Source organism: Leguminivora glycinivorella, chromosome 2, assembly GCF_023078275.1.
Source record: "Leguminivora glycinivorella isolate SPB_JAAS2020 chromosome 2, LegGlyc_1.1, whole genome shotgun sequence".
Classification (NCBI taxonomy): Eukaryota; Metazoa; Arthropoda; class Insecta; order Lepidoptera; family Tortricidae; genus Leguminivora; species Leguminivora glycinivorella.
Window position 1 is genome coordinate 7,302,591 of NC_062972.1, and position 15,212 is coordinate 7,317,802.

General features: G+C 35.5%; 4 protein-coding genes across 4 annotated transcripts; 2 read left to right on the top strand and 2 right to left on the bottom strand.

The window, feature by feature from the left end:
- The first annotated feature begins 512 nt into the window (after positions 1-512).
- On the top strand, positions 513-1,900 carry LOC125235410 (homeobox protein Hox-A4-like). Its single transcript, XM_048141965.1, has 2 exons — positions 513-647; positions 926-1,900. The coding sequence occupies exons 1-2, from the start codon at positions 513-515 to the stop codon at positions 1,898-1,900; spliced, it is 1,110 nt and encodes a 369-aa protein (XP_047997922.1).
- A 4,217-nt stretch (positions 1,901-6,117) lies between these two features.
- LOC125242245 (homeotic protein proboscipedia-like) lies at positions 6,118-8,932 on the top strand. Its single transcript, XM_048150989.1, has 3 exons — positions 6,118-6,254; positions 6,664-6,764; positions 7,732-8,932. The coding sequence occupies exons 2-3, from the start codon at positions 6,669-6,671 to the stop codon at positions 8,683-8,685; spliced, it is 1,050 nt and encodes a 349-aa protein (XP_048006946.1). The 5' UTR covers positions 6,118-6,254; positions 6,664-6,668; the 3' UTR covers positions 8,686-8,932.
- An 885-nt stretch (positions 8,933-9,817) lies between these two features.
- Positions 9,818-12,160, bottom strand: LOC125242393 (homeobox protein DLX-5-like). The gene is made up of 3 exons (XM_048151195.1): positions 12,028-12,160; positions 11,506-11,572; positions 9,818-10,557 (listed from the first exon to the last, which is right to left on the bottom strand). The coding sequence occupies exons 1-3, from the start codon at positions 12,079-12,081 to the stop codon at positions 9,944-9,946; spliced, it is 735 nt and encodes a 244-aa protein (XP_048007152.1). The 5' UTR covers positions 12,082-12,160; the 3' UTR covers positions 9,818-9,943.
- A 535-nt stretch (positions 12,161-12,695) lies between these two features.
- LOC125235415 (brain-specific homeobox protein homolog) lies at positions 12,696-14,028 on the bottom strand. Its single transcript, XM_048141975.1, has 4 exons — positions 13,918-14,028; positions 13,481-13,663; positions 13,275-13,365; positions 12,696-13,162 (listed from the first exon to the last, which is right to left on the bottom strand). The coding sequence occupies exons 1-4, from the start codon at positions 14,026-14,028 to the stop codon at positions 12,696-12,698; spliced, it is 852 nt and encodes a 283-aa protein (XP_047997932.1).
- Between the last annotated feature and the right edge of the window lie 1,184 nt (positions 14,029-15,212).

Genomic DNA, 15,212 nt, shown 5'->3' on the forward strand with positions numbered 1-15,212 from the left:
TTATTTTGCAGTATTGTTTTTCTTTGCAATTGGTATTAGTTAAGCGAGTACGACGGTTTTTTTGTTATAAAATATCGTACACACCTACTTATATGTATAAATGAATTATATAAAAGAACCAAATTAATAAGTTCTAAATATCTGAGGAATGGTATCCTCATGTCCGTTACCTAAACTCAGATGTTTTATTACCTTTGTATAGGTTATTTTTTTATAGTTCAACTTATAAAGTACCTAAGTAGGTAAGTAACTTTTTTATAGGTAACGTAAGTATCAATATAAAGATTCACACTTCAACGATAAGGAAAACAATATCCAAAATTACGATAAAAATTCCTTATCAATGTGTAATCTAATTTGAGCTTTCGAATAGTTTGCTAATCACTCCCTCGTTACGAACACGGACACTATAAAACCTGACCCTAATTAGTACACACCATTACTTACTCTTGGACTTTCGTACCGAACACATACTTTTGAATATCCCTCTTATTTGCACTTGGTGATCGAGTATGTCCGCATCGAATTCTATTATTCCTAGCCAGCCGGCCGGTACCCTTCAGACGTACCGGTACGGTAACGGTATCAATGAGACCAGAGAAGACCAGTGGAGTCCTGATACCACTAATATTAATGGTGACCCTACGGTAATTATACTCTTGTATTAATTTAGAAATTATGATTTAAGGGAGATTTTCTTTAGCACATTTTACCTGTTCTATTCTGAATTTAGTCTACTTTATTGCATATAGGTATTCGTACTTAACAATGCCAATTATGTCTTTCACAATTCGATTCTATTGTATGTAAGCATATCTAGGTGCATTTATTATAAAGAAACGGCCTTAGCTGGATCATTGGATATTTTACATCTATTAAAAATTATCTCACTGAAACTAATTATTCTTTTAATTTTCTATTACAGCCTTTGCAATGGACCACCATCCCGCAACAAATAGTTCCGGCCAGCATCAACGGTACCAGTGTATCTTATGACGGCCCCACGTTCTCCACGCCCGGCGTGCACATGCCCATCGACCTCGACGACCCCAACAGCTTCCCTCAGATCAACGGCGCCCAGAACGGATACCACTTGCTCAACAACCCGAGAATGACTCACGGCATCAACGGCTCTAGTGTCCTAATGACTCCCAGCTCGCAAAACCCTTTGTTGAACGGCGGAACGTGGATGACCCCAGTATCCAGCACTAGCCGCGCCCCAATTTGGAACGGAACCAGAACAGGCGGCGTGAAGAAACCCAAACGCATTCGCACAGCATTCACAAGCCAGCAAATGATGGAGCTCGAGAAGGAGTACGCCCGCACCCGCTACCTCGATCGCAGCCGTCGTATTGAACTGGCAAAGATATTGAATCTCAACGAGCGCACCATCAAGATATGGTTCCAAAACCGTCGCATGAAAGAGAAGAAGGACGGAGCCGAAAGCATGGAGGATTCCGAAGAGACCACAGAATCATCTTCGGAGCACGGGGACATGCCGATACAGGTGTTAGTCCCTCATGAATTTCCGACGCCGGTGGCTGACGCCCTCTACAAACAGGAAGGGGTTTACATGGAGCCGTATCCTGGGACGTTGAACCCTCTGCCGATGCCCATGCAGCTGCCTCTGCCACAAGGTATCGACAGCCAGATGATGAACGGATATACTTACGAGTATCCCCTTGATCAGCGTTTGGCTTTTGAACACCGTCAGATGCAGCTACAGGAGGAAGCCTCGGCACACGGCAGCGAGCTCCAGGAGGTGCACATGTCTCTCCAATTCAAGGAGGAGTCTCCCCGGCGCGAGGAGCAGGAGGATGTAAACGCCATGCCGGCGACAGATGTCCAGAACTCGGACATATCCTGGATTAGGAATATTTATCTCGACGACGAATACTAATTTATTTATTATCGTGTCACGTAAAATGGTAAGCAGTAGAATTTTGTAACTATTATTTAATTATTATTATAATATCCAGCGAGGAAATGCTGCCAGCGTCTTCGGTAGTATGCCACAGGGGCCGTTTTTAGATTTACTTTAGTTTAATTTTAGATTTATTTAGTTTAATTTAATTTTAATTTTAATTTTATTTTAAGTTTAATTTTAGATTTAATAGTTTAGTTTTATTGTAAGATAATTTTATGTTTTACAAACACATGTATAACAGAATATTGATTTTATTGGTTTAAAGTTTTACGCGATTAAGTCCCGTTTTAATTTAATAATACATGTATAACAGATTTGTAATAAAATATTATTTATTAAAATAAAACAACTTGGTTTCAAAATATTTGTTATATTTATTATGGCACTAGCTTTTGCCCGCGGCTTCGCTCGCATTAAATTCAAAAATTGCGGAATGCTCCATACAAACTTCTGACCCCAATTTTAGGGAAGTGAGGGATTTGAAAGAGACAAAAAGTAGCCTATATCACTCTCCATCCCTTCAACTATCTGGGCAGTATAAAATCACGTCAATTCGTCGCTCTGTTTTGCCGTAAAAGACGGACAAACAAACAGACACACACACTTTCCCATTTATAATATTAGTATTATGGATTAGTATGGATTATATATTACACATCTTCTTCAATATGCTCACAAAAATTAAAATGCAAACCTATTTCAATTTACTGAGGAATAAGTATGTAACCAATATTTATTTCATTAGCTACCAATAACAAACAACAAGTTTCTCTCTTTCAAGATCAAAAATATCAACAAGAATTAAATATCTGCTAAAATTCAATAAGAATTGACTGTGTTATGGTCTCGCCCACGGAATTAGATTAATTATATTATTAATATTATTTTCATTACTTTACATTTATTTATATTTTGGTGACTTGGCGAGGAAAATATATAATTATATTCCATGTACGTAACTTCAGTTAGGTAAATTAATAATGAAGACACAAAATAGTAAATGAAGAATAGCTTAGGCACAGTACAGTATATTTATTTATTTTTAATCTCGCTATGGTAAAGGATGTTATAATTATAAGACAGCAATATGCCCATGCTGCCATCTATTGAGGAACGCGTCAGACATCACGTACATTGAATGCACTACGTAGGAAACGCAAGCATCGGTCAGAGACATTAAGCAGTAAATTTATTTCAATATTTGATTATAAACTGATTACTTCATATATAGCTTATGATTACTAACTTAAAAAAATTGATAAGACTCTAACAACACTAGTTATTTTGAAGATTACACATAGTTTTGGCTACAGAAGCGCTTTTCAGTTTTCTCTAACTCCGATACACTACGGTAGGCTTGGGCCAGTCTTATCGTGTTGTAAGCGTTGTGGCAAGGCAACGCGAGATGGCGTGAAACAGCATGAAGTATTTTTACTGGGAAATAAACATCCTATATAATAAATATATTAGAAAATTGATATATGTATAGTTAGGTATTAGGATATGTGTAATGTTTTAAAACTGATAAAAAGTGATTGAAGTCATAAACATTCTAAATATTATATTTTTTTATAATTTGCAACATTATGAATATATTATTATCATAGAACCGATGAACATTAAAATATACTGTGGGTACTCTTTAAAAAAACTTATACCCAACTTATATATGATACTAGCTTTTACCCGCAGCTTCGCCCGCGTAATAAAAGTATTCTTATGAAACGTTTACAAAAAATAAGATTTTCATTTGGATCCATAGGTTTCTTTGTAGGTACATCTGTCCGCGATTACTTCGATTAAGGTAAAGCGGGGCAATTCTCGACTGGGGGGCCATTGTAACTGATCTATTTGCTGTACGGTCAGCCAAGAAAGTGGTTTACCACTTTTTGACTCTATTGATCGAAAAGTGGTACCTAAACCACTTTTTTGGCTGACTGTACCTTACACATATTACTATTGTTTTAAAAGAAATTCTTGCAATGATTGTAGAATTTGTTACACAGCGACCACAGCGTAGGTAGTAGGTACGAATATGTTTGTATTTTACCTACTTATATAAATATTTCTACTGGGGAAACTTCATACAACCCACATAGCCAGTATCTCGATGCTATGGTCGGTAGGGTAAAAAGTACTTCCTTGCATTATCGCTTACAATTTTTTCCATTTTTCTTATAATTATTGCAAACGTAAACATATAAAAGGCAAGCAAACAACGATCTTCTTACAGCACATTGAATGTAATAGTTATTACGGATGCAGGATACTCGCCGATGCCTACTTACTAATCCCTTCGCACTGAGCACCTGCATTTTACACTGCCTAGATATCGATCGAGTCCGACCCCAATCCCTATTCTTATCCCCGTTCCTATCTCTATCCTTGTCCCCGTCCCCGTCCCCGTCCCCGTCCCGTCCCTGTCCCCGTCCCTCCCCTATCCCTATCCCCGTCCCCGTCCCCTATTCTTATCCCTATCCTTATCTACACCTATCCCTATCCCTATCCCTATCCCTATTCCTATCCTATTCCTATCCTTTCCCTATCCCTATCCCTTCCCTATCCCTATCCCTATCCCTTATCCTAACCCTATCCCGTTCCTGTCCCTATCCCTGTTCCTGTCCCTGTACCTGTCCCTGTCTGTCCCTGTCCCTGTCAAATTATCGTGCTAGGAGGTGAACTTTGAAAAATCCTTTCTTAGTGGTCCTCTAAGGAAATTCCGTGTCAATTTGAAATCTCTTGACCCAGAAGTAAAGATAAACACTAAACCTATACTTATGGCTATTTTGATATTTTAACCCCATTGCACAACAACAGGAGAGAAAATTTCTTTTCCACCTCATTAGATTTTAAAATCGTTGTATTTATCGTGTTCAGCGACCCGATAAACCATAAAAACGATACCCATATTGTGTTTTTGACTTTACCCCTTTGCACCCCTTTAGGTGTAAAATTTTCAAAAAACCTGAAAAACCTGAAACATATATAATTTAGTTATGTCTTTAGGAATCGTCCTATGAAGTTTCGAATAAAATAGTCAAACTAATCTTGTTTCCCCATACAAACTTTGAACCCCCATTTCACCCTTTTAAGAGGAGAATTTTGAAAAATCCTTTCGTAGTGCTCCTCTACGCCATATAAGGAACCTATGTGCCAAATTTGAAATCTCTAGAACCAGCGGTTTCGGCTGTGTGTTGATATATTATGTCAGTTAGTCAGTCAGTCAGTTTCTTCTTTTATATATTTTTTGATTTTTAAACCCCATTGCACGACAATAGGGGAGAAGGTATTTCACTTCCGCTTCGTTAGATTTATCGTGATCAGCGACCCAATAAACCGTAAAAACGATACCCATATTAGTTTTTTGACTTTGTTTTTGACTTTGTCACCCCCTTTTCACCCTTTTAGGGGTTAGATTTTCAAAAAACCTGAAACACGTCTTTAGTCATATGTTTTTACCCTCCCTCCTGTGAAGTTTCGAGTAAAACAGTGAAACTAACATTGTTTCCCCATACAAACTTTGAACCCCCATTTGACCCCCTTAGGAGGCGAATTTTGAAAAATCCTTTCTTAGTGCTCCTCTACACTATATAAGGAACCTACGTGCCAAATTTGACATCTCTAGGACCAGCGGTTTCGGCTGTGCGTTGATATGTCAGTCAGTCAGTCAATATCTTCTTTTATATTTTTTTTATATTTAAACCCCATTGCACCACAACAGGGGAGAAGGTATTTCACTTCCGCCTCGTTACATTTTAAAAACGTTGTATTTATCGTGATCAGCGACCCGATAAACCATAAAAACGGTACCCATATTGATTTTTTGACTTTATCACCCCTTTTTCACCCTTTTAGGGGTTAAATTTTCAAAAAACCTGAAACACGTATTCAGTCATACGTCTTAAGGAATCTTCCTGTGAAGTTTCGAATAAAATAGTCAAACTAATCTTGTTTCCCCATACAAACTTTGAACCCCCATTTGACCCCCTTAGGAGGTGAATTTTGGAAAATCCTTTCTTAGTGCTCCTCTACACTATATAAGGAACCTACGTGCCAAATTTGAAATCTCTAGGACCAGCGGTTTCGGCTGTGCGTTGATATGTCAGTCAGTCAGTCAGTCAGTCAGCTTCTTCTTTTATATATTTAGATACTTACTTATACAACCTAATGGTTGGATGAAAGTCAGTGTAGTTTAGTGTATAAAATACGGGGTTTATTCTATTGCAAACTTCTGAAAGTAACTCTAACTAGTGTCCATTTACTTATAAATTAATTGAAATAGAATCAAATTCATTTACATTGGTTTGTCTGCGTTCAACTAAATCAGGTTTGTGATATTTACCTATTTAGCTGTAAACACCTACCAAGTTACATAATTAAGTGATTAAAAATATTTCTCCCGGATCCCATTTCCTGTTTTGTGTAGGCGATTAATAAGTTATATTAATTCCAAATAAAAATAAGTTATAAAACCCGTGTATGATTCATATTAGTAAGTACAGTGAGTACAACTCGTGTTAGGTACCAATTATTTGTTCAAATCGAACTGAGTTGATATTGAGTAATGGAGACTGTAATGTGTATTAAGTATCGAATGATTAGTTAGAGATTAGAATGTTTTACATAATTAATTAATGTATTTGAACCAAACGGTATAAAAATGACCTTATCAATTTCTCTAATTTAGTCGCTTTGAGAATGCTGGTGAAATAACCTTGTAACGTGTTTTGTTGTAGTGATCATGAGATACCTGTGTCTGAACCAAGCCGGGCCGAGGATTCCTCAACACGCTGAAACGATGGCTGAAAATACGACCAAAAGAAAAATTGAAGAAACTGTAAGTCAACTTATTAATTTAAATATTTCGCACTAATCACTTTCGTTAGATCATGCATGAAAGTAATTAGGCAATGAACATATCATAGGCCACCTTTTGGCTATTCGTATTAGTTTAGATACCTAGTTAGCTAATAATTCGTGATGCTACAACCTATGAATCATTTATTAGAAAGTAATTTAGCGCAAGAAGTTAGCCAAGACGGGTACAAAATTTTCCCCATTTGTTAATGTTGCATGATTTCACTTGATTCGTAATTTGATCACATTACGTTAGTAATCACTTATTCAAGAAATCTATGTGTGTATACTCATTTTGTACTTTATTATTACCTTCTGTTCCTTAACTTAATTAATAAGGGGGACTGTTAAATATTAATTTTGAACGGAATAATACCTAGTATAAACACCTACGAAAAATTGGAATGGTAGAATAGTTATTTGTTATTTTAACACACGAGAAGTAAAATACATTTGCACCCGAGTGTAACACAAAACTTTTCCCCTCACTATAGCGAGGAAACTACAACGCAAAAAATGCGTTTATCACTGCTTCCAGTAGTTCCACAGGTGGTAAATCATCTTTATTACTAGATTCACCTACTTTTATCAATTTTAAAGCAGTTAATTTGACTTTATTCAAGGTCAAATTACTTTACCCACTAGTGGATAAAATGCGTTTTTACCCGCTGGTATTAAAGGACAAAACACGTGTTTCCGAGCTAGTGAGGGGAAAATACCTCTTACTCATAAGCAGGTATTAATTATTAGGACGTCATAAAAAAACCAACTTTATTAAAATAAATTAGTTACATAAATATATAAGTAGAATAAATGCCAATTATTTTTAACAAGTATTCTATATATATGTTGTATTTTCTATATTATCTAAGCTTTGCGTGAGCTTTACTCTGGAACTCAGTCAATCTGTGTAAAAATATCCTATAATATGTATCCATTTATTCCAGATGGAGAACTACGATATGGCAGGCGTACCCATGAAGAAGGAAAAACGTTTTCGCAGCGCCTTCACTACCGAGCAGATCAAGTACCTAGACGTCGAATTCAAGAAGTACCCCTACATCGGCAGCGCGCGCCGCAAGGAGGTCTCCAGCGCCCTCAACATCCCCGAGCGAGCCGTCAAGATCTGGTTTCAGAACCGGAGGATGAAAGAGAAGAAAGACGTAACACCCAACACCGAGTGTGACGAACACAAACATTCCAGAAAAATAGACGCCGCTAACGACCAATTAAATAACGAGTGTACTGTTACATTAACTAATAACAGACATTACGCTTCATTACCACTAATTTCGATCAAGAATGAGCCACCAGAACACGTCGATATTTCGATAAAAAAGGAAAACGAGTCCTTCTCCGCGACCGAGAACAAAATACAGAAAGGAATTGAAGATCATCAGCCTGCGGCAGAGTTGCCAACTGATTTGTATAAGAAATATAACATTTATTATGGAAATCAAGAAAGCCAGCCAAAGCCTTATGAAAACGTAGTAGCATCAACGCCACCTATAATGCAAAGTCCTAAAAATGAAGTTACATCCACCAGTCTTTATGAGAAGTTGCCGCACGATCTGTCACGCAAAAGAAAACAACAGAAACCGATGAGCGTCGTGCAGAATACGCCGGGGGGATATTTTCCTTTGAACTTGAAGAAGTATTACACTGAACCATCGCTCCCAGTTGGGAGTAATATGTTGTGGAGGCCTGTTCAAATGTTGCCAGTGGTTCCGGCGGGATCTGCCCCGGCGCCTGCGCGGGCGGCTAAGGAGTGCACCTGCGAGTGCAGGTGTCACCCGCCCACGCCGCCGGCGCCGGTCCTGCTGCAGCAAGGCGCCACCAACCCTTTTTCTCAATATGTACTCACGGCCCTGCCTCTTCCAAACCCTTATTATAAATATTGATGACAAATACGTTAAAACAGGTGATTTATTTATACGCCTATATTATAACAATTAGGGTATTTCCTAAGAGTTCCGTGGAACTGATACTATGTCTGCTATAAAATCCATTTTCACATTTCCATGGAACAAATTGGAAGTATCCTAAGGATTTAGGTAAATATAGTTTTTTCCAAAGAATATTTATAGTTGTAAGTATTAGCAATAATTCACAATGATGTTCAAATACTAATAAACACACGTTTCTAAATTCTTCTTTTTTTATTTATATATCAAAAACACTTGACCTTATATTAAAAACTAATTTAACACATACAGAAAAAAATTATAAGTCAAAGTTGTTACTAGTAAAATAGGAAAGCATGTCAAAGATTCAAAGAACGTCAGTAATAAGAGAAGATAGAAATAAACATTATACGGGAAACCTGTTATCCTTAATCATAGGCACATTTCATTTGACATTATAAGTATATGAACGTGACAAGTATAACTTATTGTTTAAAATTATTTAGTATATTATTTATTACTACAATTGCTTAAATACTTAAATATTAAATAATATTTGTACATAACGACACAGTACATTCATAGTTAGTTGGATGTAAGGATTTGATACTATCTGTTGAATATATTTTTATAAATATTTTACTTATTTTCTACGTTTAGTAATATCTGTAATAAATTATTTCGATGAATATAAATAGCATGCAGAGAATAAAAATAAATTACTATGTTCATTTGAACTATTTTTAAAAATTGAGTAGTAACAATATAATTCAATGTCAATTTTTTTTTAATTAAGTAATAAATATCGCAAAATTAATACAAAGTTGAAACACGATAAGGAAGATACATTTAAGCTTTTTATACTAACTTAAACACTACGTTCTTCCTAAATAACCGGAAGAAAATATAAAGCACGCTTGAAAATAAATTAAATAAATATGAAAGGCAAATTATCTTTTACTAAACTATTTTTATACTAATAGTATATTAGTTATAAATCAGACTCATTACTGTACGCAACATATAAATAATTCACCAAAATGAATAATTCACCAAAATGAATCGTGACGATAAACAAATGGTAACGCAAATATTTATAAAATGTTTATTTATAAAATATTTATAAATAAATAATTCACCAAAATGAATCGTGACGATAAACAAATGGTAACGCAAATATTTATAAAATGTACACGTAAAGTAAAAAAAAATCACTGGTAGGACTTACTACTTCTACTTTTGTAGTTAAAACAAGTTAAGCTTGTTGCAAGTTATAGCAGTTAAAATCATAAGACTTGGCTAACCAATTGTCCATCTCAGCATTTTGAGCTTGGTTATATTCGTAAGCGTTGAATTCTTCATTGTTATACTGGTTGTATACAGAGTAATACTGAGTCGGATAAACACAAGTATCAACACCGAAACTGGGAGACTGTGGCTCATATCCATATCCATTGTATCCATTTTGATAATATTCAGCTGTGCTATCTTGGTAATAGAAAGCAGGAAACTGGTACTGATCAGGTTCGTAAGAGACTCCGTTTTGGTAGGGAATGTTAGTATTGACATTTTGCTCCAAGCACTCATTGGCTTGAACTGGAGAGTTCGGAGACTGACAGCTTACATTTTCAGATGAGGTGTCGCAGCTAGATTCTGATGATTCCCTCTTTTCCTTCATTCTTCGGTTCTGGAACCATATTTTGAGCGCCTTGTCTTCAATGTTGAGGGTGCTTGCGAGTTCCCTGCGCTTCTTGGCGTCGATGTATTTGGTGGTGGAATATATCTTCTCCAGCGCTCGAAGCTGGTCGGTTGAGTAGGCTGTGCGAACTCGCTTGGGTTTCTTTCTGATTGTTCTTTTGACTTCAGAACCTGGTAAAAAACAGTCATTTGTTATTAAAAGTAAAAAAGAACTTGTATGAAAATGGGCTGCATTGCATAGTATTTATTTACCCGTTTGCTCCTTGGTACAATATTCGACTTCGAAGGAGAAGCTTCGATTACAATCGGTTTGAATATTATTTTTTTTTTTATTTAGTATAAACTTTTATTAATAATAACACTTAAATAAAAATTTGGTACAATATTATTGTTATTTTAAATTATTGTTAATATTAATATTATTGTTTTTTTTTATTATTGTTATTTTAACTCCTGTGAGCAGCTATTCAAATGTTAACGCGGGTTAGAAGTCATTATACCCCTGATAGCTAGCAATTCTTTTTTTTCATACACTCAAAGAAATAGGTACGGGCTGAAAAACAGCGCTGTGCAGTCACTAGACTCGCGGCACAAGCTGAGTCTCGAGCCTATTGTCGCACCTAGTATTTAACTATTGGTAGTTACTTAGTTATTTTAGTCCTCAAAGTTGTGATCATAGCTAATATAGAACAAGACATGATTGTACTGTATCATAGCGTAGCTTACTCTTAGTTGCATGATAGAAATAAATACTTAAGTAATTGTACCTTAAAATTATTTGCGACAATAAATGACGTGATTTTTTTTATTTTTTTTTTTTATTTTTTAAATATTATAAACTAGGCATTAAAAAAAAAGGATATTATTTATATTTACTGTAAATTTATATTTACAAAAGGTAAATATTTTGGACATAGCTGTCTGTATTGTACTTGTGTTGTAATCTCAATAGTTTTTACCCACGCCATGTGAGGAAATAAATTTAACGTAACACCTTTTACTATGGGACTGACGCGTTGGCGATATTTTTTATATTCAAGATTCAGTCAGCATTCTGATAGCAATGTAACTAGGTAAATAGTGAAATCTCATCTATAATATGAAAAAAAAATTACACACCTCGGACGCAGCTACGTTGACTTTCAGGCCACATCCCATTGAAAGGTCTGTTGTCCCAGTTTTTAATCTGAAACGAACATAAATACAGTATTTAGATACGTGCACGACTAAAAGTATCTAAAATAAGTCGTAGGTATTGACATCTGTCTACATTTTGACTAATTTAGTGATAACAAACATTTGTTTGGAAAAAATAGGTAAGTACGAGTACCTATCAAGCATTAATAAGGAAAATAGGGTCAGATTAGCTCCCACTCTCTGGAAAAAGTTGGGCGTATCCTATGTTCTGAAAAGTACCTACTTAATTTAGAATTTTGATTTATTTCCCAACATTTTAGTTTGTGATAAGTATTATTAACCGTATTAACAAATGCTCTTAAAATGAGTAAGTACCTAAACTTTGACGTGTAGTTCTATAAAATGTTACAAAAATTAAATGAAATAACGTTTTCTAATTCAAAAACCAAGTACCTACTTACTTCTATATATTATGAGATCGTTTATAAAATTAATTGCACTTACCTCATTCGTGTTACATAGTGGAGTTAATCCGTCCATCACTAGGTCTTGAAACATTTTTAAACGGATTTCGATTTAAATTGATCCTAGATAAGTTTTTGTTTCGGCGGACTTCTCGTGAATAACTTTAGTGGTAAGATGGCCAGTAATTTTAACTGCGTCTGTAGATTGTTTTAACAAAAGTGACCTTATATGCATCTCTTTAACGTAGAAAATTCTCTAAATATGGTTTATATGTTTGATCGGTGAGTAGTGATATTTTACAAGTGTACCTTCTTGTTATTTTATTAAACAATTTCACGTGGATTGGAACGTTTTTACTAACGTCCTTCTATAAATGTATACTAATGGCAACATTGGTATTAATACATAGAGATAATATTAGATAAAAAATATGGTGTGTATTAAAAATTGTTTATTTATATAATCTTGAAGCTTAGAAATACAATAATTTAATAAAAAATCTAAGAATACAATATGTCAACACTGGAATAAAATATTTATATTCATCATTTATCTATAGGAACTACATGAACTTTGTAACCATTCGAGATCATTAACAAAAGTGTTGAATATCTAAAAGTTGCCTAAGCGATTGTTCGGGATCCGGTCGCTTCCACTTGGCGGCATCTTCATCAGAACAATCCGAGTTGGCGGCGGGGGACACGGGCTCATATTCCATTTTGCACATTGCCTACTACGTCTTCCTTGCTCAGTGCGTCGTAGTCAACTTTTTCACCAACCAAGCTATCGATGACACTGACCAGTTCTCCCATGGCGCGATCGTCTAGTGTGACGTACCCGAACTCGTCGGTTTTTTGCGAGATCTGAGCTTCTACGTAAGCCAGTCCGAAGGAGTCCGAAGAATCTGTTTCGCCCACGGGAGAATAGTCTGATGAGGCCTCCAGAGCCTCACGCTCTTCTCTCTTGTTCTTTATCCTACGGTTCTGGAACCACACTTTGACGGCCCTGTCGGTGACTTGAAGTTGCTCCACGAGGGCCTGACGCTCGTCGCGGTTTACGTAAGGTTTTTTACAAAAGACTTTTTCCAAGGCTAGAATCTGGTCGGTGGTGAAAGCTGTCCTTTTACGCTTGCGTTTGATGATTGCTTTGGAAGGTCCATTAGTGTTGTGAACCACTGAAACAAAAAAAAGTTTAATAAATAACAGTATAGGGTACTTTTTAAGATTGTCTATATTAAATATGTAAATCAAATATTTTACTTTGTATTTTAATGTTTTTTTACTTACGAGTAATGTGCGCTCTGTGGTGTTTTGATGGTACATTTTTCAGCATTGGCTGCTGCATCTTGTATAGGTGATTAACTGGAAATTGCTGATACTGAAAATAAAGTAAAATACATTAGTCAATTTAACTCAAGTATATACGTACAGAAAGTAAAAGAAAATAATAATGTATAAGTTCAAAGTTTAATGTAAGTTCAATGTATTCTCACCTGGGCAGAATGCATCGCCATATACTGGCAATTTTGAATAAACTGAAGATTGTGCGGGCTTGTATGTACGGTGTGCATCACAGGCGTGGGTACACTCGGCGCTTGGTTGAATGTCGGCTGGTACACTTGAGACGTCTGCTCCTGCCACACGCACGTTTGCTGCTCGTACTGGGGCCATTGTGTCTGAGGAAAAAAAACTTTGTTAATAATTGCTGTATTTTAAAGGGACCTGAGAATGAAGCACTAGACTGAAGATTGTCGAAGTTAACTTTACACAAGACATAAACAACTTTACACATGTGTCATGAAAAAATTAATATGCTCCTACAAATTATAGTTGCATTAATGGTAACTATTTTCAGATTGATATTGCAAAAACCATGCAGAGTTAACTTGGTCGGGACCCTTTGAGAGTGACTTTTACAAGGAAAATATACCTCATTAGTCTGTGGCAATGCCTCTGGAAGCAAATTCCATTCAGGAACGTTTCCTTCGTCAGCCTCAACCAGACCAAACTCGGCTAAAGTAAAATCGTCACTGGAAGACATTCTCGATCAAGGTATTGAGACAACTGATTAGCAAACACAGGGTCCTAAACCCTTTATACCAAGGTGATTAGTGTTGGTCTACCCTCTCCCGTTCCATTTCTCTAATTGGTTCAAGTTAATCCATAATTAGGCGTCATTCCTGTTACCTACTTTTTGAAATGACCAAAAATCAAAATAAGGTGATTAGCGACTTAACGGACAATGAAAAAGGGTGCCACTTTTATGGCCTTGTTTTGTCTGTGGACCAAAACAAGCAATAAAATACATTGTTCTCAGGTACAAATAGTTGGAGATATCTTTTTGGATTAATTTTGTTTATTGTTGTTATGGTTCCTATTTTTTCAATAATATGTATCACTAATCACTTTGTTTTGAATTTGAGATGTCATGTTTTGACCTGTTAAAACAGTTATTCCTACATCATACCTACGTTCATCATCTTCCCTAGGTACTGATTTTAAAACGAATAAAAAATTATTTGAAAAGGGATTTCGAACACTTTTTCCCGTGTTGACGCTTATAAACGAGTCAGTCATCTGAAGAACCCTTACAAATGCTCATTGTCCTATGTCCTAGGTGAATCATGTTTCCCAATGATTGAAATAATTCATACATTGGCTATAGTCATAGCATATTACGGTCACATTAAATCCATTACTTATACGTATTTGAATATCATTAAACATCTTATAAAATTAGCCCGTTAGGAATCTGTTACTTTTATAAAGTGGCATTAAAAAATCTTAAGCAGCAGTAAGTACATTGATATACTGCAGGTGATATGTTTAATAAAATAAATATGCGTGTGCAGGAAATTCCGCGGATAAACTGATATCAAAAACGAAATCCATCAGAAATAAACTCATCCAAACTAATGTCATTTGCAAATGAAGTACCGTTTAATAAGTGGTAAAAGTTCTTGTGAGTTCAATTTCTGATTTACTCTCATTAATTGATACTTTATGTAATTATTGAAGCCTAATAGGTCAATTAGTTCAAAGGATATTAATATATTAGTGCTCAGTGTAATGATTACTGATAAAGAGGTTACGTCAATTTATTCAATGCTATATTTAGTTGAACAGCTGGCCCTTTAGATATAAAAAAAAATAAATAAATAAAAATAATTTATTTCAGACAATACAGTCCATAGTATGTTAGTTACAGAAATACTTAAATTACTA